Raw genomic sequence first — 26,609 nt, 5'->3', positions numbered from 1 at the left:
AGCACGAGAAAACGGAAGGAGATGGGAATTGATGTGAGTCCAAGGAAAGTAATCCACGGTAAACAACAACCAATCGCTCTCTCTCTATTCCACCTGCAGCGCGCTGTCTTCATCTCTCCGTGCCGAGCCGCTTGCCGGTTCCGGCTTTATACCGGCCCACGTGACCTGACACCGCTTCCGGGTTCTCTCGCGCTGCGATCGCGCATGCTCGCGAGAGCTTACCCTGTGACCAACACTGTCTATGGGGACAAATAAAACCAGATCAGGCACATTTCATTGCGCAGGTGAGCCGCATTAGCTCCGTAACCCTTTCCCTGCTACTTAAAATGCCCCTTTATGTGGCCGCGCTACATAGACCCCCCCCCCCCCCCCCCCCCCAAGCCTCCGGCGTCTGAGGAGAACGTCCGTAAAAGCGCTTCAGATTCACCACATTCCATAAATTAGTTTTTTGAGGATTGCCCCAAGACCCTGTGTAGTTAAGTGGTCGTTTTCTTTTCTTTAATTCTGCTGGTCCCTCCCACTTGGGCGCTAGCTGTACAGAAAATCTCTTTGCTGGGGAGGCGAGTGAGTGAGTTCTTAGCCCAACCAGTTCTTCCGGGAGAAAGTGCGCTTCTTTCCTTCAGGTATTCTGATATCTGGCTTGTTGGGCTTTCAGATGTTTTACTCTGTGTTTCACTTCCTCCGAGATGAATCGTTGTCTGTCCAGTGATGAGTAGTTTGTAAGAATGGGTGTTGACGGGGTATTGGTGAGCCTTGCTAGTGGTCGGCTAGGCTTAGGGTTGTCTGTTCTGTGTCGCTGACAAACGCTGCATGTTCTCAAGTAGTGCCAGAGGTCCTTTCGCACCGTCGGCCACCATGCCACATCTAGCAACCTCAGCAGGGTTTTTAGTTGCCCCTGGTGTCCTCCCCTGGGATTGTCGTGGTAGAAACGTAGAAAGGTTTTAATTAATACCTGGGGAACCACCAGCTGGAACTTCTCTCCGCGTTTTACTGGTACCCGGCGATATAATGCCCCTTGATGATGCTCGAATGAGACCCTCGGATCTAGTGTGCTTCTTGGATGGTCCGTAAAAAGCAGCTTTAAGATAGTAGGGTCCTCCTGTTGGGCTTGGATTATCTCACTTATGTCGCTGGGTAGGTCGGCGGAGGCGTTAGTGTTCGTGCTGACTAGACATGGTTCGTCATCGCTTTTTAGTGATGGGGGCTCTTGGGAAATGGTATCTGGACCCAGATTTAAACAGTCCTCGCAGTCTTTCTCTACCCTGGAACCTCTCTTCACCAGCTGTTCCACCGTGTTCACCGTTCCTCTTAGACATCCGGCCACTTTTGGGTTGATGATCAGCAGGATTCGCCCCACTAGCTCTTCCTCGGAGATATCCGGCTTCCACTTTAGACAGAGGGCGCGGTAGTCATATGCAAAGTCCCTCAGGCATTCTCCCGGCTGCTGTACCCGAGACCTTAAGTTGACTTCAACTTCTGTAAGGTAGTCCTCAGGTAAAAACGCCGCCATGAATGCCTGTTTAAAAGACTTCCAATCCTTCACCTTGCCTTTCTCCGCCTTCCACCAACTTAGAGCAGGTCCTCGTAGAACCGAGCCGAGGGTTCCTAGCAGCTCTGGGCTGGTCAGTGGTCTGATATCCAGATAATTCTCGGCTTGCTCAAGGAAGTTGAACACATCAGCTGTCTCTGAGGCGTTGCCAAAGGCAGGAAACTCCACGCATATGGATGGTCGAGCATGAAGAGAAGCAGAAGGGGGTGAGACTGAGGAGGTGGACTGAGCAGAAGAGTGTGGTTGAACACAAGGAGGAATGTCGTAGATATCCGGACTGCTAGGGTGCTTTACCTTGGCCGTAGCTGTAGTGATTGAAGTGCTGGGGGAATGTGGATCCTGAAATTGTTGTGCAGGGGAGCAGGCCTGTAACCTGTGGCTGGTGGGCATACGAGTGAGACGCAGTCTCTTTATCTGGTTTTCCCAGATGACGTCACGTCGTAGAAAACAGTCAACGATGGCTCTCTCCATTTTCTCGAGAGCCTCCTGGCAGTAGCGCTTCAGCCCTTCCAAGCTTGCGTCCACTGCGTCACGAAGACTGATTTCCCGGTTGACGCTGCTGTCTAAGGATTGTTTAAAATCCCGCTCTACTGAGCTCACTTTATCTGTAAGCGCCACCATATCCACCTTGCATTGATTTAGTTCATTTTGTAGTGTGTGCACCACATCAATATCAGAAACATGAGTAACATTATCATCATGTCTATCAGATATATATAGAGAACTAATCAATGAAGCTATTTCAACTGTAGGGTTACGGCATGTTAAAAATGACTCATCCACATCATCCAGCACATAACTATCAACAGCAAAGTCGGCTTGGCTACCATTAGCATTAGCATTATTAGCGTCCATTTTGTTCAGCCACGACACACAAAACCGGAAAAATACCCAAAAATACAGATTCCCCGTACGGGCCACCACTATGTAACACTTGGATTCATTAAAATCTCTAGTTACTTTGCTACGGGGTCGAGAATCAAAATATGGGCTTGTAAATTGCACTTCCGGTATTGCGCAACCGAGGCGGGACAATATAAGACGCGACACAAAACTAGAAACCAAACCAAAGTGTATTAAACAAAACAAACCAACAACCAAACAAACAAGGTGCACCAAAAACCAATATGTACAAAATATATATACAAATATAAACAAAGGGGTGGAGTGTAAGCGTGTGTGTGTGTGTGTGTGTGTGTGTGTGTATGATAGGCCAGAGTCAATGATATTGTTGTGTGTGAAATGGTGTACGGGAGAGATGGCTCGGCCTCACCGGTATATGATGGTAAATCCGGGAGCACGAGAAAACGGAAGGAGATGGGAATTGATGTGAGTCCAAGGAAAGTAATCCACGGTAAACAACAACCAATCGCTCTCTCTCTATTCCACCAGCAGCGCGCTGTCTTCATCTCTCCGTGCCGAGCCGCTTGCCGGTTCCGGCTTTATACCGGCCCACGTGACCCGACGCCGCTTCCGGGTTCTCTCGCGCTGCGATCGCGCATGCTCGCGAGAGCTTACCCTGTGACCAACACTGTCTATGGGGACAAATAAAACCAGATCGGGCACATTTCATTGCGCAGGTGAGCCGCATTAGCTCCGTAACCCTTTCCCTGCTACTTAAAATGCCCCTTTATGTGGCCGCGCTACATAGAGTTGGACATAATCTCAAATAACTCAATGAAGTATGCCGCAGGAGCAATAAATGGCAGAGACACAACTGAATTAGTCAGTCTAATTTGCTGAGCTACAGTAATTATCTTTCATACTGATATATTTTACTGTTACATGTTATATATAGGTCTAATAAAGTTTTCGGCAGAAAATAAGATTTTGAATTGCACTGCATTGCATTGACATGTATCTCTTTGAATAAAAAATTTTTTTTAATCGTTTTTCACCAGCTATTAATTTACTCCGCGGTCAAAATTCTCCCGCATTTCTCCCGAGTTATAACAATATTTTACATCTTTCCCCCTTTGGCGAGTAAGCTAATATTTCACCATTAACTGCTGCATGTAAGCTAACCTCAGTCTGCACGCCAACTACAGGAAAAGTACCACAGGTGGACAGATAACTACCAGATGGAAGTATTAATATTTGGGTGACTGTAATATGCCAGTATGACACCAGCTATGACAATGCATTTTCTCTGTAATTGGCTTAAAATCAACACAGACCTGCGGAAGCAGTGGACTGAGTCTGGAGTAGAAACATCCAGAGCCACCGTGTGCAGGAAATGTGCAGGAAATGGGCTACAGGTGCCGCTTTCCCCAGGTCAAGTCACTTTTGAACCAGAAACAGCGGCAGAACGCCTGACCTGGGCTACAGTGAAGCAGCACTGGACTGTTGCTTAGTGGTCCAAAGTACTTTGTTCGGATGAAAACAAATTTTGCATGTCATTCGGAAATCAAGGTGCCAGAGTCTGGAGGAAGACTGGGGAGAGGAAAATGCCAAAATGCCCAAAGTCTAGTGTCAAGTACCCACAGTCAGTGATGGTCTGGGGTGCCATGTCAGCTGCTGGTGTTGGTCCACTGTGTTTTATCAAGGGCAGGGTCAATGCAGCTAGCTATCAGGTGATTTTGGAGCACTTCATGCTTCCATCTGCTGAAAAGCTTTATGGAGATGAAGTTTTCATTTTTCAGCACAACCTGGCACCTGCTCACAGTGCCAAAAACACTGGTAAATGGTTTACTGACCATGGTATTACTGTGCTCAATTGGCCTGCCAACTCTCCTGACCTGAACCCCATAGAGAATCTGTGGGATATTGTGAAGAGAAAGTTGAGAGACGCAAGACCTAACACTCTGGATGAGCTTAAGGCCACTATCGAAGCATCCTGGGCCTCCATAACACCTCAGCAGTGCCACAGGCTAATTGCCTCCATGCCGCGCCGCATTGAAGAGGTCATTTCTGCAAAAGGATTCCTGACCAAGTATTGAGTGCATAACTGAACATAATGATTTGAAGGTTGATTTTTTTTTGTATTAAAAACACTTTTCTTTTATTGGTCGGATGAAATATGTTAATTTTTTGAGATAGGAATTTTGGGTTTTCATGAGCTGTATGCCCAAATCATCAATATTAAAACAATAAATGGCTTGAACTACTTCAGTTGTGTGTAATGAATCTAAAATATATCAAAGTCTAATGTTTATCAGTACATTACAGAAAATAATGAACTTTATCACAATATGCAATTTTTTTTAGAAGGACCTGTATATACACACACTTACCTAAAGAATTATTAGGAACACCTGTTCAATTTCTCATTAATGCAATTATCTAATCAATCAATCACATGGCAGTTGCTTCAATGCATTCAGGGGTGTGGTCCTGGTCAAGACAATCTCCTGAACTCCAAACTTAATGTCAGAATGGGAAAGAAAGGTGATTTAGGCAATTTTGAGCGTGGCATGGTTGTTGGTGCCAGACGAGCCGGTCTGAGTATTTCACAGTCTGCTCAGTTACTGGGATTTTCACGTACCACCATTTCTAGGGTTTACAAAGAATGGTGTGAAAAGGGAAAAACATCCAGTATGCGGCAGTCCTGTGGGCAAAAATGCCTTGTTGATGGTAGAGGTCAGAGGAGAATGGGCGAACTGATTCAAGCTGATAGAAGAGCAACTTTGACTGAAATAACCGTTACAACCGAGGTATGCAGCAAAACATTTGTGAAGCCATAACATGCACAAACTTGAGGCGGATGGGCTACAACAGCAAAAGACCCCACCGGGTACCACTCATCTCCACTAAAAATAAGAAAAAGAGGCTAACTTTTTGCATGAGCAATTTGCACGAGCTTACCAAAATTGGACAGTTGAAGACTGGAAAAATGTTGCCTGGTCTGATGAGTTTCGGTTTCTGTTGAAACATTCAAATGGTAGAGTCAGAATTTGGCGTAAACAGAATAAGAACATGGATCTATCATGCCTTGTTACCACTGTGCAGGCTGCTGGTGGTGGTGTAATGGTATGGGTGATGTTTTCTTGGCACACTTTAGGTTCCTTGGTGCCACTTGAGCATCATTTAAATGCCACAGGCTACCTGAGCATTGTTTCTGACCATGTCCATCCCTTTATGACCACCATGTACCCATCCTCTGATGGCTACTTCCAGCAGGATAATGCACCATGTCACAAAGCTCGAATTCTTTCAAATTGGTTTCTTGAACATGACAATGAGTTCACTGTACTAAAATGCCCCCCACAGTCAACAGATCTCAACCCAATAGAGCATCTTTAAGATGCTATCCTATCAATATGGGCCAACATTTCTAAAGAATGCTTTCAGCACCTTGTTAAATCAATGCCACGTAGAATTAAGGCAGTTCTGAAGGCGAAAGGGGTTTTTCCTAATAATCCTTTAGGTGAGTATATATATAAGTCCAGGCCAAAAGTTTGGACACACCATCTCATCTATCTGTCAATGTGTTCTCTTTATTTTCATGACCATTTACATTGGTAGATTCTCACTAAAGGCATCAAAACTATGAAAGAACACATGTGGAGTTATGTACTTACCAAAAAAAGGTTTCCACAGTCACCGGACCTGAACCCAATCGAGATAGTTTGGGGTGACCTGGACCGCAGTCCAAGAAAAGGGGCTGAAAGGGACCGAGTGAAGGCAAAGGGGCCAACAAGTGCTAAACACCTCTGGGAACTACTTCAAGACTGTTGGAAAACCATTTCAGGTGACTATCTCTTGAAGCTCATCGAGAGAATCACGAGTGTGCAAAGCAGTAATCAGAGCAAAGGGTGGCTATTTTGAAGAAACTAGAATATAAAACATGTTTTCAGTTATTTCACCTTTTTTTTGTTAAGTACATAACTCCATATGTGTTCATTCATAGTTTTGATGTCTTCAGTGAGAATCTACCAATGTAAATAGTCATGAAAATAAAGAAAACACATTAAATGAGTGAAGGTGTGTCCAAACTTTTGGTCTACTCTATATATATATATATATATATATATATATATATATATATATATATATATATATATATATATATATATATATATATATATATACACACTCAGCAAAAAAAGAAACGTTCCTTTTTCAGGACTGTGTATTTCAACGATAATGTTTTAAAAATCCAAAACAATTTACAGATCTTCATTGTAAAGGGTTTAAACAATGTTTTCCATGCATGTTCAATTAAACATAATCAATTAATTAACCTGCAAATAAGAAAAAGAGGCTAACTTGGAATGGTCATTAAGACCTTAACAGCTTACAGAAAGTAGGCATTTAAGGTTACAGTTCTAAAAACGCAGGACACTAATAAGACTTGTGTACCGTCTGTAAAAAAAAACACCCAAAGAAAGATGCCCAGTGTCCCTGCTCATCTGTGTGAATGTGCATTAGGAATGCTGCAGGGAGGCATGAGGACTGCTGATGTGGCTAGGGCAAAAAATTGCCATGTCCGCACTGTGAGACACCTAAGACAGCGCCACAGGGAGACAGGAAGGACAGCTGATCATCCTCGCAGTGGAAGACCAGGTGTAACAACACCTGCACAAGATCGGTACATCCGAATATCACACCTGCGTGACAGGTACAGGATGGCCACAACAACTGCCCGAGTCACAGCAGGAACACACAATCCCTTCATCAGTGCTCAGACTGTCCGCAATAGGCAGTCCATGAGGAGGAGATGCACTGCAGTACTTTAAGCAGCTGGTGGCCACACCAGATACTGACTGGTACTTTTGATTTTAAGCCTCCCTTCATTCAGGGACACATTGTGAAACATTTTTAGTTTATGTCTTATGGGGTTGACTCTTAGTGTTCATACAAATATTTACACATTACGTTTACTGAAAGTAAAAACAGTTGAAAGTCAGAGGATGTATATATATATATATATATATATATATATATATATATATATATATATATATATATACACACACACACACACACACACATAGGTATCACATATCCTGTATAAAAGAATTCTCTGAGGATCTGAAAGAAAAAATTATTGCTCTACACAAAGATGGCCTAAAAGGCTATAAGAAGATTGCTAACACCCTGAAACTGAGCTGCAACACGGTGGCTAAGACCATACAGCGGTTTAAAAGAACAAGTTCCACTCAGAACAGGCCCCACCATGATAGACCATATGCCGCACACTGCATCAAATTGGTCTGCATGGCTGTCATCCCAGAAGAACGCCTCTTCTAAAGATGGTCCACAAGAAAGCCCTCAAACAGTTTGCTGAAGCAGACTAAGGACATGGAATACTGGAACCACATCCTGTGGTCTGATGAGACCAAGATAAACTTATTTGGTTCAGATGGTGTCAAGCGTGTGTGGCGGCGACCAGGTGAGGAGTACAAAGACAGATGTGTCTTGCCTACAGTCAAGCATGGTGGTGGGAGTGTCATGGTTTGGGACTGTGAAATTGAACTCAGGTGTGACCAAGTGCTGCCGGCACTGGGGAACTACAGTTCATTGAGGGAACCATGAATGCTAACATGTACTGTGCCATACTAAAGAAGAGCATGATCTCCTGCCTTTGAAAACCGGGCCGTAGAGCAGTATTCCAACATGATAATGACCCCAAACACACTTCCAAAACAACCACTGCCTTGCTGAAGAAACTGAGGGTAAAGGTGCTGGACTGGCCAAGTCCAGACCTGAGCATCTGTGGGGCATCCTCAAACGGAAGGGGGAGAAGCACAAGGTGTTTAACATCCACCAGCTTCGTGACATGATCAAGGAGGAGTGGAAGAGGATTACCGTGGCAACCTGTAAAGCTCTAGTGAACTCCATGCCCAAGAGAGTTAAGGCATTGCTGGAAAATAATGGTGGCCACACAAAATATTGCCACTGGGCACAGTTTGAACTGTACTCGTTGCCAGTAGTTCAGACATTAATGGCTGTGTGTTGAGTTATTTTGAGGGGACATCAACTTAACACCATTATACAAGCTGTATACTGATTACTTTACATTCTATCAGAGTTTCATATCTTTAGCGTTGTCCCTTGAAAAGATATAATAAAATATTTACAAAAATGTGAGGGGTGTACTCACTGTTGTGAGATACTGTATATATATACCATTTTCATGTCCTTACTATAAATTTATCCTACTGTATCTGTGGATCTGTCCTACATATGCTCACTGCGCATGCGCAAACAAAAGTTTCCGCTTCTTTGATTTTGCGGAACGCGCATAAATCCATACTGCTACTAGTGGGATCTTGTGTACAATCTTGCGGTGAGTACAGAAAGTTTTTTTCATTTTGGTGATTATAGGTTAACTTTAAGTGTACATATAAGGTTACTTTAACAGTCTAGGAATATATAAGTATATTTCAGTACAGAATTATTTGTCAACGCATGTAAATTCTTATGCATCCCAAAAATTATAATGCATCATATACATACGGCATCATATACAAAGCATGTTTCGCTTGCAAAAGAACAGCTTCATACTGCGGTCTTCTCTATCTGCCAAAACAGACTAACACTTCAGCATACACTATACACTGTGCACACACACAAACACACACAGCATATACACGGTGTATTAAAATTTCACAAAAAAAAAAATGGACATTACAATTGAAACAGTTACTCAGTACTTGAGTAGTCGTTTCACTAAATACTTTTTTACTCTTACTTGAGTAATATTTTGGATGACTACTTTTTACTTCTACTTGACTGATATTTAGAAGTATAGCTTCTAAATAAGTACATTTTTTGGCTACTCTACTGACCTCTGCTTATGAATTTGTTTCCATCATTAACGGCTGGATAGGGGGTCACTAAGCCGAACTGGCTCTCTACCAAACTGGTAGAGACCACAAGGACTCAGTGGCAATACAGGCCACATAGGCAATGTAGCAAAGATACAACATGATCTCTTGGTTTTTAGTTCTTTCTATGAACATGATTTATAATAATAAGAGCATTTGGTGAGTTTGACATTTTTGTGACATTATTCCTGTCTTCCAGGAGCTGTAAAATTTATGCTTTTTAAAAGTAATGATAATTTTGGTTCTACATGACATGTCTGACTGCCGGCATGGATCAGTGCCGATTGAGTTTTAAGGGTTTCAGCAAAAGCGAAAATAAATAAAACAAAGGCAAGGGGAAATAGGAATATGAAAAGATAAATATGAATTAAATAGGATGCCATTTAGAATTTGCCAGACAGATAATTTTATTTTTATTAAAATTCATTTCATTTATTTCAGTGGTTAGCAATGTCGCCTTGCACCTCCAGGGTCCGGTTTCGATTCCCGGCCAGACTCGATTCCCATCTTTGTGTGCATCGAGTTTGCATGTTCTCCCCGTGCTCGGTGGGTTTCCTCCTGTTTCCACCCACAGTCCAAAGACCTGCAGATAAGGCTAATTGGCGTTCCCAAATTGCCCAGAGTGTGTGTGTGCCATGCGATGGATTGGCACCCTGTCCAGGGTGTACCCCGTCTCGTGCCCTAAGTCTCCTGGGATAGATTCCTCCCGTGACCCTGAATACACGATAAAGCGGTATGAATGATGAGTAATTAAGTGAGTAAATAGAACATTATTGGCCTTCTCCCAATATCCAAGATACATTGCACGGTGATTTATCAACAAGAACTAACCCTGAGACAGAAAGAAAACTCAACCTCTTCTTGGTAACATTAACAACTAACATAACATACATTCAGGATGAGCATTATGTAAATTAGACTTCAGTCATTAGCACAATACAATATTATCACAGGAACAAGAACAACAATACAATAAAAACTAACATCAATAAATTTTATAGTTGTGTAGACAAACAAGGCTTATCCTGTGTCCCTATCTTAAACTAGGCGTACGTTCAGAAAAATCGGTATTTTATCAATGATTAATGGCTAAAAATATATTTTCTACATATTAAACAATTTTTTTTATCAACTCTTAACTATTAGTGAACATGTTATCCAAAAACCACATAAACCACATGAAATGTAATTAGAAAAGCTAATCAAATAAGACCCCATAATTCAGTTACAGTGGTGTGAAAAACTATTTGCCCCCTTCCTGATTTCTTATTCTTTTGCATGTTTGTCACACAAAATGTTTCAGATCATCAAACACATTTAACTATGAGTCAAAGATAACACAAGTAAACACAAAATGCAGTTTTTAAATGATGGGTTTTATTTTTTATGGAGAAAAAAAATCCAAACCTACATGGCCCTGTGTGAAAAAGTAATTGCCCCCTGAACCTAATAACTGGTTGGGCTACCCTTAGCAGCAATAACTGCAATCAAGCGTTTGCAATAACTTGCAACGAGTCTTTTACAGCGCTCTGAAGGAATTTTGGCCCACTCATCTTTGCAGAATTGTTGTAATTCAGCTTTATTTGAGGGTTTTCTAGCATGAACTGCCTTTTTAAGGTCATGCCACATCTCAATAGGATTCAGGTCAGGACTTTGACTAGGCCACTTCAAAGTCTTTATTTTGTTTTTCTTAAGCCATTCAGAGGTGGATTTGCTGGTGTGTTTTGGGTCATTGTCCTGCTGCAGCAACCAAGATTGCAACCAAGAAAGCTTGAGTTGACGAACAGATGGCCGAACATTCTCCTTCAGGATTTTTTGGTAGACAGTAGAATTCATGGTTCCATCTATTACAGCAAACCTTCCAGGTCCTGAAGCAGCAAAACAACCCCAGACCATCACACTACCACCACCATATTTTATTGTTGGTATGATGTTCTTTTTCTGAAATGCTGTGTTACTTTTACGCCTGATGTAACGGGACACGCACCTTCCAAAAAGTTTAACTTTTGTCTCGTCCGTCCACAAGGTATTTTACCAAAAGTCTTGGCGATCATTGAGATGTTTTTTTTGACGAGCCTTAATGTTCTTTTTGCTTAAAAGTGGTTTGCGCCTTGGAAATCTGCCATGCAGGCCGTTTTTGCCCAGTCTCTTTCTCATGGTGGAGTCGTGAACACTGACCTTAATTGAGGCAAGTGAGGCCTGCAGTTCTTTAGATGTTGTCCTGGGGTCTTTTGTGGCCTCTCGGATGAGTTGTCTCTGCGCTCTTGGGGTAATTTTGGTTGGTCAGCCACTCCTGTTCCATGTTTTTGCCATTTGTGGATAATGGCTCTCACTGTGGTTCACTGGAGTCCCAAAGCTTTAGAAATGGCTTTATAACCTTTACCAGACTGACAGATCTCAATTACTTCTGTTCTCATTTGTTCCTAAATTTCTTTGGATCTTGGCATGATGTCTAGCTTTTGAGGTGCTTTTGGTCTACTTCTCTGTGTCAGTTAGATCCTATTTAAGTGATTTCTTGATTGAAACAGGTGTGGCAGTAATCAGGCCTGGGGGTGACTACAGAAATTGAACTCAGGTGTGATAAACCACAGTTAAGTTGTTTTTTAACAAGGGGGGCAATCACTTTTTCACACAGGGCCATGTAGGTTTGGATTTTTTCTCTCCCTAAATTATAAAAACCATCATTTAAAAACTGCATTTTGTGTTCAATTATGTTATCTTTGACTAATAGTTAATGGTTTTTGATGAGCAGAATCAGGAATCGGGTAAATAGTTTTTCACACCACTGTATGTTGTGCCTCTGCCATGTGTGATTATTTGTGAGCATAAATGCCGCTATCCTTTGTGAATATGCTCATGTTTTTTGAGGGAAGAACTATCCGTAAAACTTTTCTTACACTCTGAGCATTGGTACGGTTTCTTTACCGTGTGAATCCGTTCGTGTGCTGTGAGATTACTCTGCTGGGCAAAACTCTTCCCACATTGTGAACAGTAATACGGTCTCTCTCCTGTGTGAATCCGTGTGTGTTCTGTGAGATGACCCTTCTGGGCAAAACTCTTCCCACATTGTGAACAGCAATACGGTTTCTCTCCTGTGTGAATCCGCTTGTGGTTAATGAGAGTATACTTCCGTGAAAAACTCTTCCCACATTGTGAACAGCAATACGGTTTCTCTCCTGTGTGAATCCGTTTGTGGCTCATGAGAGTACACTTCCCGGAAAAACTCTTTCCACATTGTGAACAGTTATACGGTTTCTCTCCTGTGTGAATCCGTTTATGTTTTGTGAAAGAACTCTTCTGGGAAAAACTCTTTCCACATTGTGAACAGTAATACGGTTTCTCTTCTGTGTGAATCTTTTTATGTTCTGTGAGAGTATGCTTCTGGGCAAAACTCTTCCCACATTGTGAACAGTAATATGGTTTCTCTCCTGTGTGAATCCGTTTGTGTTTTGTCAAAGTACTCTTCCGGGCAAAACTCTTTCCACATTGTGAACAGTAATACGGTTTCTCTCCTGTGTGAATCCGTTTATGGTCTGTGAGAGTATGCTTCTGGGCAAAACTCCTCCCACAATGTGAACAGTAATATGGTTTCTCTCCTGTGTGAATCTGTTTGTGTTTTCTGAGATTATCTAGGCGGGAAAAACTCTTCCCACATAGTAAGCAGCAATATGTCTTTTCTTTAATGTGAACGCGCTGGTGATCTGGAATATTATTCTGCATAGCAATATTTTCCCCCTCCAGTGAGCAGTGAATTTTATTCTTGTCCATTTCTGTAGTACTTCCTCTGCAATGGTTTTTATCGTGAAGAGAAACAGATGATGACATTTTAGTCTGTAACAGAGCAGTGAACAAAAGAAACATTACATCTGCATACATGAAATCGGTTTATCTGTTTATATTAAGTAATTGGAATTAAACTTAACTCTGATAGATAGCCGGTTGTACTTACCGTAAATACATTGGTTCTGACCTCTTATAATTACATTTCCTGAGGACTAGGTTAGTATCAAAACCTAAATAATAAATTGTATATATTGAAACATTAACCCTGGTTTTCTTTAAAAAGAATTGGGTGATTTAGGTCAGTTTGTTCATAAATTCCAGGGAGGGAAAAAAACTAAATAAACAAGTAAATAACCATAATAGACACACATATATATTCTTAAAATTTAAAGTCTTAACTTTGAATCTCAATTTATTTGCTTTATAATGTTTCTTATTTTATATAACTGATCAAACTTTTAACTTTTAAAAGGTTATAACTGCTTCAAATATAGTGACAGTTTTGAGCTCATGTCGGGTTATTCATTTGTTGCATGGTTTTATTTAGAATGGCAGGTTAAATATAACTTTCTTTGGCAACGTGCAATAACATTTCTCACCTATTTTTCCATGTAATTTCCATAAGTAATTAATAAAAAAAAAACAGAGGGAGAAAAGCATACAGAGAGTCATTGCTTACTTTTAGACACAAGCATGTCTGGAGTATATAAAACAGCATGTGAAGCAAACAAACAAGATTAGTTTTGGAACAAGATGATGTGATCTGATTCATTCCGATATTAAAAAGAAAATAATAATAAACTATTGTCACAGCCAAACATGGTGGAGGATCTGATGTTTCAGGGCTAATATGCCTGCATCAGTCACTGGACTGAAAGGGTAAAATAATACGTGAATAGCGGAAGGCTGAGGGGTTTAAGATGAAGTCCGATTACGCCTTGATTAAATTAAATTTCGTTGTAGGAAACACGAGTCAGTTAATAGAGAAATAGCAGGTAACGTAGGTATTAAAAAGTCAAAGTTTTATCACAAACATAATATAAAATTTATTACAAAAAGTAAAGAAAAGAAAATAAGCAATCACTGGCAGCAACAATTTACATATGACAGACGTAGAAATTAGTTACCTTAAACATCCAGCTCAAGGTCCTGCAACCGAGGCTTGACAGCAGGGCATAATGGCACAATCAACTTACACAGCAAAACAATTATACCTGACACACACTCACGAAGAAGCACCAGAAACAGGAATCCACCCCCTCCTCCACCCTCGAATTATCTACTTGAACAGATGCAATCGCTCACAGATACTAAACGATACAGAAGGTTGCCCACCCTCACCACTGACCCACAACAACAAACACAATATTAAAATACTTAACAAATCAAAATAAACAACTCTTGGTAAGTATTGTACCTAAAAACCGTATGCATCCACCCAGATCCATCCTGCTACAGCTGGAATAACTTTGAGAGCCACTGGGGTGTTTTCACTCTTCTCATACGCTTACTCACACACTCACACACACAAAATAAACACGCTGTGATCCTGGCGCGTGCACAGGCGCACACACACGCACACGCACACACACGCACACACACGCACACACACGCACACACACGCACACACACGCGCACACACACGCACACATTCATTCACAAACTTTGAGGGTACACACACTTATTCACAACCTCCAAATGAACACAACAAGGAGAAGCTTTAAGGCAACATAACAGAAAAATAAAACAAAACAATAAGTACAGCTTTAAAGCAAAAAAAGCTCTGAAGGGAGGCTTTAAAGCAAAGCAGAGCAGCAGCAAAGCCGTTGACATACAAATATTTTTCCAAATTATTTAATAAACAGAGATTTGGATCATATAATTTTGCTACTTACACTTTACTGTATACTTTTGACCATTCTGTTACTTTTGATTACAGACTAACAGTCGGAAAACCAGAATATTGATTAAAATAATTTCAAATCTTTGAAATATTTGAAATCTATTTGAATGCATCAGTTCAGTTTTTAATTCATATTATATTCTATCTATATTGCACCTATATTAACAATGTAAAATACATTTATAACACAGAATGGAATACAATATAATTAACATGCTAGATTATGAAACTTGGGAATTTTTATGTTTGATCTTCACCACCAACTTATTTTAATTCAAACAAACCAAAAAAACAAACATTTTTTAAATCAATATCTAAAATTATAATGTTTAAGATACAACTGTAACTTTTAGTAAATTTAAATTGACCAACAGCAATGTTGTCCCTTTTAAGTGTATCCTCTTGTTCTTTCTCCTTTTCTCTTGCTTTTGTCTATTTTCTCTATTTGCACTGCATTACCAAGACAAATTCCCTGTGTGTGTAACTGTACTTCTCAATAATCCTAATTCTGAAGAAAAATGTCAAGAAAGGAAATTTACCAAACTGAAGTGAGATGAGGCCTTTAAATCCCAGTTTGTTTACAGCAGTCTTCTCTCCAAGTGTGTCAACTTCAGAATCTGTATAAATTAAAGATACATTAAGTGTTATCTGTACATTGGTCAGAACTCGCTATTTAAATTATATCTTAATGTTTCACACACTGTAGGACACGAAAAAAGGTTTATGGATTTTTCTAAACAGCCAGAATTTGTCATAGCATACCGTAAGACTGGCGGGACAAAATGTAATGAAACTTTGGCAGTAGTTTGGTATTTGCCTGAAGTTAAACCTGTTATCTGTCGGATTAGAAACCATAAATTTTACCGTATATGCGTCAATCTGTGGGTACTTCTTAAATCAAGCGCTGGACAGAATGCATTAACACTTTTGCAGTACTTGCATATCTACCTGAAGTTTAACCTGCATAATCTACTTTAAAAAAGCTTCTAATAGGCTTCTTGATCAAAGTAAACAAACACCTGAAGCAAGAGATATTGATTAGAAAATCCAAACTGAATACTGAATTTTAACACGCTGGAGTCATTTTAAGACAAAACTTAATCTTTATCCGATCTACTGTTTCGATTTCTCATCATAGAATTCACTTTCCGATTACCGAACAGGGAGTTTATTTGGCGACAACAAAAGAAGTACAACAAGGCGGAAACAAGGCGCAAGATACTCAACCTTACAGTTAAAACTACATGGGTTACTTTCTGATCTTTTAGCAAATTTATTTGATATATTTTCCTTGCTAGCAGGTGTAACATTTATTTTATTTTACTTATATTTTGTTATGTCTCTGTTCTATGTCTCACGTTGTCTATTGTTATAGTTATTGTCCCCCTCGGTTGTTCACGTTACTGTGGTTGAAGTAAAACTCCTGGGGAATCGCAATGAACGGCAGTGCTAACCACTACACCTCTGTGTCGCCTAAACAGCAATTAATAAAACAACATCAACAATTAGTGTGGTGAGCCTTTGCTTAAAATATAAGTTAGGTTTATATTCAGAGAGCATATCTGCAATGTATTTAAGTCCTGAGCCATTGAGTGATTTATAAATGAGTACTTTAAAATCTATCCTAAATATTACAGGAAGCCAGAACCTGAGAACTGATATTACTAAAGTCACTAATTTAATTAAACTTGTAAGGATACCATGTCTTTCTACTCCTCATCAGGCAGTAGAAATACTTTACCATCATGCAAAAACTATCTTTAAAAAAAAAGATTGAGTGAGGAAGCATTTAGTGCATAAATAAATAAATATATTTAATAATATACTGTGAGTATATAGTATATCTTTTGCATTGGTACACATGGGCCTTTTTTGTTTACTAAAAGTTTTCAATCACTGTGAGCTGTAATACAAAGAAATATTATATGATTGTTCTGACATTTTTAGGATGAGTGACACAGTTTCTCTTTTGTTTACATGAACACTTCTTATTGTACATAAATAAAGAATGATCTTATCATAATGTGAGCAGCAGAAACATTTTCTCTATTTTAAATAAGATTACGCCTTTCCAAAGTATGTAAATCAGTGAAATTGAGAAAACTCTTTCTTTAAATTCTAGTAGGTTCACAGCAGACTTCTGAATGAGTGTATCAACTAAACCTGCAGATCAGAGTGTCTTCTTTAAATATACCTCAGGACAAAGTCACATGATCGTCCAACAATAGGACATTTCACAGTCATTAGCCAACTATTACCACCCTATCATCTGAGTTTAAAATGTTTAAAATTATTTTACCAGTATTCCTATCCTTATTATTATTATTAATTTTTTATTATACATTAAAATTGCTATTAATGTTCCTTTATCATATGTGTGACTTATATAAAAATAATAATTGATTAATTAAGCATATGGTGATTAATTTTACAAGTTTAGTGCTGTACCCAGAAATAGCCCTTTCCCATTGTGCACCTATCCAAAAATATTTATATTTTTTTCGTTGCGAGCAGTTTGTTTTGTCTGCCATTCTTTTAACCGGACATCCCAATTTTCTGTAGTCTATCTACTAATATTCATCCTCATTCAACAATATTTGACATTTCATTCTATATAATACAAATTTATCTTAGTGATTTCTCTTTTGCACATCAATCTAACGTTTTTTCTTTCTCACTATACAGCAATAAAACTTTTTGTATTACAGAAAGGATTCGTTTTAGACGAGAAAAATTATCCAATGGGTATAACAATTCATTTCATTGTTAGTTTCCGGTCGGAGCTATATATCTCTTTTTGCCCAAACCCTGACTCAAACGCGCGAGGATGACGTCAGTAACCCGAGCCAACGCAGTAGAATGTTTAGAAAGGAATATTTGTAATATCAATATTTCACAGAAAAATTAATAATATAGAGGTTTATGTTGGCTGCACTACTTAAACGCATTAGAAATAACAATAGCGTTTAATATTAGCCTTTAAACAGGCAACTTGTGCAACCAATCATGAAGAGCTTTCGACACGCCCCCTACCTTTTGGCACGCCCCAACCTTTCGACACGCCCATTACTCCGATCTGCAGCTACCCCTGTCTCCATCTGAAAGCTAAGCCTTATTAGCTGAAAATGTTACATTGCTATCACAGTGCATAACAGCCTTTCTGTGTACTGCTGGCATAGCTGCTTTATAACTGCTTTTATAACTTTATAAATGATTATTGGTTACACAATGCAAAAAAAATGAAGTTAATTCTAAATAATTTACTAAATAAATTTCATAAGTTTTCTTAAATAAAATGGAATTTTAATCATTAACAGATTTTTGCACACAAACACATTTATACATTCTTTAATCGTCTACCTTGTGATGTGCCTGCCGAGGTTTGATTCAGGTAATTAAAAATGTTAAAATGCTGGGAGGTACAAGCATGCAAAAAGTACGCAAAAATCTGTTAATGCAGTCAAATCTAAAGCAAAAATGTCCCTCATGCCACCCCCCCTTTTTTGTTTAATACTTTAGATAACCTAATTTTACATACACTTGTTAAATTTTTTCACACACCTGTGTATAATTGTTTAATTTCGTTAATTACATATAAGCTGTATCTCAGTCAGTCATGACTCAAAACTTGAAAAAAGATTTACCAGTAAAATAACTATGCCTATAATTTTTATTTTACAATGAAGCATGGCATATATTATTTAAATTTTTTTATTTAAAACACAAAGTTGTTGTATTATTTTGTGTGTTTAAAATGTAAGCATACCTGAGGAAAAAGACAAAGGACAGTCCAACGAGAGGGCATTTGAGCCTCAATAGCTTTTATCAAGACCTCATTAAGTCAGAATCGGGTGTGGGCAGTGGACATCAAGAACGATCTGTTAAACATATGCAAACAAGCCTGTGACTGGGTGAAATGTTCTAACTTTAGGGTGATAAGCTTGTTGTTCACACTGCAAAGTCATTAATATTTGAGTATTTTTCATTAGCATATAACAAAGATTTATGATGTTTTATGATAAGGAATACTAAAATAATAAGAAGAAAGCTCGTCAGTATACGACAGCCTTTTTTTCAGAACGCATCTACAAAAATTATAAAACTGTGCAATGTTGAAAAAGATGCCTTGAAGCATATGAAAGAATTGTAGCATCGGGTTAAATAAATACAGTATGTAAAAACATTACTATGTAAAGTTAATCATACTTAATATAATTAATGAATAATAATGATTTTCAAGCCTGTCTGCACTTGTATTTTACATATATTTGCTCTATAATATTATTTTATTAACACCAAACATAATTGTTACATGTTGTAGATGTGTATTAGACAAACTGGGATGATGAAACGGCTCTGGCATTTGTATCACATCAGGCCAGTTTCCAACCCCACAACACAACTCCACCAGAATGTTAATGCTAACGGTGTGACGCTTTAGCTCAATGTATATAATGACTGTATTAATTTACTGTACATTGACTTTACTGTGGATTTACTGTATATTTAAATCCAGTCTTTACCACCTAAACTTTTTTTTAACTATCTAAAATTTTTTAATTAACTATACTCCTATATACCTAGGGCTGGGCGATAAAACGATAACGATATGTATCGCGATAGACACGTGATCGATATCAATAAAAAATGTGTTCGATAAAACGTTCGATAATTTTTAGGAAGGAAAAGAAAATCAAGACAAACAACATATAAATCTATGAAGACAATATTTTAAAAAGAATGGCAATAAAACTGAACCGGCACTAGGATACTGAAGTAGTACGGTCACGATTCAGGAGACAAGATGGCGGAGACAAGATGGCGCTGATGGAAAAGACAAACGAGTCGATGCATGTCCATTCTTTTTTTTACTGCGTTGTCAGGCGATATTACAAACTTCCGGTTGGAATCCGTACTTAAATCAAACCAAAAACTACTAAAAGAAAACAGGTTCAGGCTCTATATTTCAGCTCATCTCTCATTTCCGTGTTAACGCACATTGGACTGCATTACCCACAAAGCATTGCCTGCACTGGACTACACTTACATAAACAGCTGCCGTAAAATCAACCTTTCTCCCACAACAGTGGGTATAATTGTGTAAACTCTTGCTCTCGGCGTGAGAGAGTTCTTACAATGACTCGCGTGGTTATCCTGCCTGTTCGCGCTATTTCCGCGTTTGGATTTACCGTCCACTCTACAAGGGCTAACTGCTAGTCTTCTGGTCCGCTTCCGGTTCCCTGTGACAGTTGCATTAACAAAGGCACTCGCTCTCTGGTAACCTAGCAACGTAGGGAGTGATACACTAACGTCAATTATGTAACAATATCACGTTTGGTTGCGCCATGTCATTGTCTCATACTGGTCTGCTGGATTCCTCTTCAAAAGCAGAAAATGCACATATTTTATTACACTTTATTAAGCATTTCTTACATTTTCTTTCATTTTGCACCGATAATTGTTAAGTGATCATTGTGACTTTAGACTTATGTTTACATTGTAATTATTTGATTTTTCCATGGTTATTGACATTTCTGTCTTAATAACAGAGGAAGGTTAAGTTTAAAATAAAAATGTTTAAATGTAATATATTTCTCTCCTGGTCCTTATTTTAAATGGGTCATAAAAATATCAATAATTATCGATATAGACCAATATGAAACACTTATATCGTGATAGTTTTCAGCCATATCGCCCAGCCCTACGATTGCCTATCCATTTTAACCCCAAAAAAATAAAAAAAATAACATGTACCGCTGATATATTTATCATTATTTTATTCATTTTCTTTTGATTTAAATGAAAGGTAATATCTTTATTTTCATATTGTACATATTTATATTATCCTTTTTACATTTTGTTATATTGTCTACACTTATTTCTATTTACATTTGTCATTAAAATAAAAAAAATTCATTCATAATTCTTGATTTTCAGTCATTTACAATTTATGGTCAGAAACAAAAGACTTAAAATACTACACGTGTCCTGGCGGATTTATCTAAACCGGGGGATTCAGCAGATCTGTCAGATGTAGCACAGAGTGAAATAGCCGGATCCTTGGACTCAAAGTGGCTAATGTTTTAGCACATCTGATCTCTTCCGGAAGCTGGTTCCAACTGCGGGCGGCATAATAGCTAAAAGCGGACTTCCCTTATTTTATGTGAACCCTTGATATTTCTAACTGACTCAACCCTAACAATCTGAGAGTCAGTTAGGTTTATATACAGTGAGCATATCTGCAATTTATTTAGGTCCTAGGCCATTGAGTGATTTATAAACTAGCAAAAGTACTTTAAAATCTATCCTAAATTTTACAGGAAGCCAATGTAAGGACCTAAGGACTGGTGTGATGTGCTCAGATTTTCTGGTTCTAATTAGAAGTAAGGTCGGTAAGGAGACCATTACAATAATCCATCCTGCTGGTGATACAGGCATGGACAAGTTTCTCCAAGTCTTATTGGAAACAAAACATCTAATTGCTGATTTAGTTACTGCTTTGACATGACTACTGAAACTAAAGTCTGACTTCAGAATCACCCTAAAATTCTCGACTTGATTTTTAGTTGTTTGACCCCTAGGTACGCAATCACCTTCAGAATCGACTGGGCTATAAGCATTTGGAGATAGGGCTAGGTAAATCTGGGTATCAACAGCAAAGGTGTGACATGCAATCTGGTTCTTTCTTGCTTTCTGAGTTTATGGGAGCATATACAGGCTAAAAAGGAGCGGTGCAAAAATTGGCCCCCTTGTGGAACTCCACATGTCATGGACATTTATTTAGACTCTCTATACTCACATAATAACCGCTTCCTGCTAAGTATGACCTGAAACATCTGAGTACCATCCTAGAAAGCCCGACCCAGTTTTCCAATCTTTTTATTAGTATGTTATGATCAACAGTTTCAAACGCAGCACTAAGTTCTAGCAATACCAACATTTGGACAGTATCAGAATTTAAACGAATATCATTTATTATCTTTATGAGCGCCGTCTCTGTACTGTGATGGGCGCAGAAACCAGACTGAAAACTGTCCAAGAATCATTTTCAATAATCTTGCCTATAAAAGAAAGATTGGTCTGTAATTATTCAATATGGTATTATCTAAATTGCTCTTTTTTAGAAGTGGCTTGACAACTGCAGTTTTCAGAAAGTTTGAAAGAGTGTGAATGTTGTTTAAGCTACTGTTATTATTTTAAGAAGAGGGTCTGTCTAGCTTTTGTGTCAACCCACAGCCCCGCCATGATCATCTGAGCACTCCTTTTCCATATTTCCACCCTTTATTTCACCGCCTCACTCCCCACACACATGTACGCTATCACTGATTACCTCTCATGCCTATATAAACAGTGGCGGACAGGCCATCTGGAGGACCAGGGGTTTTCCTGGTGGGCAGGCCCAGTCAGTATGCAAATATATAAAAAATTACGAAAGCCATAATATTGCATCTCTTTTCTACGCATAGGGATGAACGTCGATTGCACGGGCACCACAGAGCGTGTTGTCAAAAACAGTTTGACAGCAAAATTAGACATTTTTATTGATTTATTTATTTCAAAAGATACAAAACAATACTGCCAAAATGTATCACTTACAGACTGTTAGAAAATATGCTGTGCATTGTCTCTTATTGAGTCACATGGGCATTTAAAAGCATTCATCATTCAAAGTTATTTAGATAAGTGCAAAGTTAGTATGATTTTGTAAGTGCTATTACTTCACCTGCCACAGTTTCATCCCAGTGGAACAATCTGACTACATGTGCAGTGCCATGAAAAAGTATTTGCCCCTTTCTGATTTTTTTTCTTTGCATATTTGTTACACTTGTATGGGTGGAATTTTACCTAAACACATTATGAGTTAAAGACAAATTGGCCTTTTTGTTTGTGAGATATCATGAACATTTCGCAGGGAGTATCATCGTGATGCAGTGTAAGATATACCACTCATTAGTGTAAGCTGCAAGTGCAGCAGGGTCATTGATGATAAACCAGTGCCTGCTGATGATGACCAACACCTCTCCCCTGATCTACCAGAGCCGAGTGAAAAGGATGGCAATCAAACTGAACAGGTAAGCTGGAACAAAATCAGTAGCAGCATTAACTTGTGTTAATAATTATTATGGTAGTCAACATTAATTCAAAATAACATTTCTCAGCATTATTTCGAATTAATATTGACTACAATAATAATTAAAATAACTAACTAGTTTACTAACTTAAGCTAATGCTGCTACTGATTTTATTTCAGCTTACCTGTTCAGTTTTATTGCCATTCTTTTAAAAATATTGTCTTTATAGATTTATATGTTGTTTGTCTTGATGTTCTTTTCCTTTCTTTGTTTTGTTTACTGATATGACCTAATTGATGTGCAGTGATACAGTCTCTTGTGTTGCCCACTAGCCCAATATCTCAGCGAGTTATCGTCTCAGCCTGCCAGATACCGACCACGTTTTTTTGTTTTTTTTTTACCCCAGCCCTAATGGATATTTCCCGTTATCGACCCCTTACCTGTTACCGACCACGAGCTTGGATCACGGACTTTCTCTCGTCTTTCCGGCTTCGACCCTCGCCTGTTCTACGACCACGATTAATCCTCACGCTGCTTTTACCAACCGGCCTCCAGCCCTGGTCAGCTTTTTCACGGAGCTCTCTCTCTCTCTAGCTCGCTCTTCTTACGCCGTGTCGGCGCGCTTCCGCATTCCCGCAAGCCAAGCGTCATACGTCATAAACCGCCACAGATGGGACGACTGTGCCGATGCTTCGAAGCCCGTGTCGAGAAATACAAGAGCTGTTTAGTGAAGCGCGCATGAATGAGGCTTGAAGCCTCGCTGCGATTGGCGGTTCAGAAAATGGTTCGAATCTTGCCGCCATGTATCGACAGATAAAGCCCAAGCTCTTTTTTTTTAGGCGCTCTGAATGTTACGGAGCCCCTAAAGGGACATGGGTGAGAAGGAAAAAAATAATTAAACGAAAAAAAAAGTTTTGGGGAAAAAAAAAGCTAAGGGAGAAAAAATGACATGGCGCGTAAAATAAAACAGGACTTGGAACGCAAAAAAATGGCGAGAAAAAAATATATAAGGAAGGAAAAAAACGGGACATGGGGGCGGAGGGAATCGGGACCACGTGACTTATATATACGCGTCAGTCTTCCAGCGCCAAAATACAGAAAAAACACCTATGTCCGTGCATTTAGCCCACAATGTGTTAAAGTACCGTTAGCGCTATCCACTGCCTGCCATGGAGGGGGACATAGAAATACTCCTGAGGTCAAGAGGCATACCCCATGAAACCATATTGCTCATGAAACAGGACAAGTAACGGTGAAATGTATTAGAATTTATAAGCACAAGTTTGTCTACAAGACTCTACCATTAACCGGTTACTTACAGAGGATTTCTGTCATCCACTTTTTAAGAAAACGTTTAATACTATTTATTAGTCATAATTACAGTAAAGTTATGGTTACTGTTTTGATATGGCTGTATAGAAGACCTGTTGTCAAACTAAACAGCAGATAAACTGTAATGTAGAAAGAAGGTAGAAACCAAACAATATACATCACTGTGAGCAATGCCATCAGAAATTGTGACGAAAAGATGCCAACGAAAAAAAGTCAACAATTTCTGATGATATTGCTTACAGTGATGTACTGTATATTGTTGGGTTTCTACATTATTCCTAGATTACAGTACTATAATCCTATTTTACTTTCAGAGAATGGCAGAAGATAGCTGCTCACAATGTGCAATACTGCACAGTACATCCTTATATTACCATCTTAAAATTGGCAAGTTTAATGAATACCTTTTTCACAAAGTATTTATATTTTACAAAATTATGATCTATTGTAAGGTTTGTTTTTTTTTCCATTGTTTGGTTGTACCTATTGTAGTATACTGTATAATATGTACATTGTTTTCTTTTCATCACTTTTACATGACATCATGTTAGTGAGACATAATCAGATGTGTATCCCTTATAATTTATCTTTGCAGATTGACAAGTCTGTTTTGTCTGTTATGAAAGATAAGCAAATGGCAAACTACCCCAAATGTTATGGTGACCGAGTGACAGTTGTGTCATTCTGTCCTCAAACACAAACCAAGAGGCTGTGTTGCAAAGAGTAAGGGATAAAATTAAAACCAGAAAACTAGGATCATCACCTTGAATGTTGCGTTTAAAGTCATCTTTAAATCCTAGGCAGAGGAGTTTGTTGTCACGGCCCAAAAATCATCACGCTGAGAAAACCACCAGAAAGATTGAAATTGGTTAGCCTAATTTTTGTAGCAAAGGATACCAACAAGTTAGGACCAGAAATGGTGGTGGAACAAGACATGTCACTGTGAAAAAAAAGCACAACAGTACAAAAGATACTGGCAATGGGAATAGTCCTATTTTTTCCAAATGGCCTCTCAAAAAAATGGATCTGCAGAAGATTTTAACTTTCATGTTTGTGACTTTAAAAGTCACCACATGAGAGAGTGGAAACAAGTAAACAGAAAGCTTGTGTTTTTAATTTCATTAGCCTACAGTGTAAGGTCCAGAGATATTTTCAGGCACTATGCCAGAGTCTCCTCTCAATTCTGCTAGTCATAAGCTGTTTGGACATGAACATGTTGTAAACAAACAACTTTACAATAGCTTCAATCACTTGACATTAATCTTTTTACTGATAAAATTGACATACTTCTACAGCACAACCTTACAACAAAGTTCCACATTCCACAGAGACTGCCCTTCTGTCAGTCACTGAGAAGCTCCATGCTGCTGGATCTGCTAAACTGCCATCTGATCTCATCCTCCTGGACCAGTCAGCTGCATTTGACACGGTGAACCACAAGATTCTATTATCTATTCTTACAAGCCTTGGAATTTGTGGAACAGCGTGGCAATGGTTTGCTTCTTACCTAAAAGTTAGGTCATGTGAAGTAACATGGAGGGGATCTACATCTGCCCCACGTAGACTCTCTACTGGTGTCCCGCAGGGATCAGTACTTGGTCCTCTTCTGTTCTCCCTCTATACCCGGTCTCTTGGTAAGGTCATATCATTGCATGGATTTTCATACCATTGTTATGCAGATGACACCCAACTTACTCTTTCCTTTCCTCTTTCTGACACACAGGTTTCCACCTGGATCTCAGCATGTCTGGCAGACATCTCATCCTGGATGGCTGCTCATCAGCTGAAGCTCAATCTTAGTAAAACCGAACTGTTGGTCATCCCTTGTGACTCATCCCCCAGTCAAGACCTTGTGATATCCCTGGATAACAACCAAATCACTCCTTCAGCCACCGCCTGCAATCTTGGGGTAACCGTGGACAATCATCTGTCATTTTCCCCACACATCGCTAACCTTACTTGCTCTTGTAGATTTCTTCTTTACAATATCAGAAGAATTCGCCAATTTCTTTCTTCACAGGCTACTCAGGTGCTTGTTCAGTCCCTTGTTATTTCAAGACTGAACTACTGCAACTAACTCCTTGCAGGCCTGCTTCTGTACAAGATTAGTCCTCTGCAAGTGATCCAGAATGCAGCAGCATGTCTCGTTTTTAACCTTCCCAAGTTCTCCCACACCACCCCATTCCTCTGCTCCCTGC

General features: G+C 39.1%; 2 protein-coding genes across 6 annotated transcripts in view; both read right to left on the bottom strand.

Moving 5' to 3' along the window:
- The window catches only part of LOC128528669 (zinc finger protein 501-like), a 35,999-nt gene extending 20,377 nt beyond the window's left edge, over positions 1 to 15,622 (bottom strand). The window contains exon 1 of the mRNA XM_053501688.1: positions 15,547 to 15,622. The gene's annotated coding sequence lies outside the window, so the exon portion shown is untranslated. The remainder of the gene's footprint in view (positions 1 to 15,546) is intronic.
- On the bottom strand, positions 9,762 to 23,648 carry LOC128528668 (gastrula zinc finger protein XlCGF8.2DB-like). Of its 5 annotated transcripts, XM_053501686.1 has the most exons (4): positions 23,520 to 23,596; positions 18,774 to 18,885; positions 15,547 to 15,624; positions 12,071 to 13,152 (listed from the first exon to the last, which is right to left on the bottom strand). In XM_053501686.1, the coding sequence occupies exon 4, from the start codon at positions 13,144 to 13,146 to the stop codon at positions 12,157 to 12,159; it is 990 nt and encodes a 329-aa protein (XP_053357661.1). In that variant the 5' UTR covers positions 13,147 to 13,152; positions 15,547 to 15,624; positions 18,774 to 18,885; positions 23,520 to 23,596; the 3' UTR covers positions 12,071 to 12,156. The 5 variants fall into 5 exon arrangements, 4 of the variants coding, with proteins under 4 accessions (XP_053357662.1, XP_053357661.1, XP_053357660.1 ...); XR_008360974.1 differs by lacking the exons at positions 12,071 to 13,152; positions 18,774 to 18,885 and adding an exon at positions 9,762 to 10,035 and having other exon boundaries at positions 23,520 to 23,648; XM_053501687.1 differs by lacking the exons at positions 15,547 to 15,624; positions 18,774 to 18,885; positions 23,520 to 23,596 and adding exons at positions 9,762 to 10,035; positions 14,232 to 14,356 and having other exon boundaries at positions 12,247 to 13,152.
- Between the last annotated feature and the right edge of the window lie 2,961 nt (positions 23,649 to 26,609).

This window comes from Clarias gariepinus, chromosome 8 (assembly GCF_024256425.1).
Source record: "Clarias gariepinus isolate MV-2021 ecotype Netherlands chromosome 8, CGAR_prim_01v2, whole genome shotgun sequence".
NCBI lineage: Eukaryota > Metazoa > Chordata > Actinopteri > Siluriformes > Clariidae > Clarias > Clarias gariepinus.
Note: the sequence above shows the minus strand (reverse complement) of the source record. Positions and strands in the feature narration are given on the sequence as shown.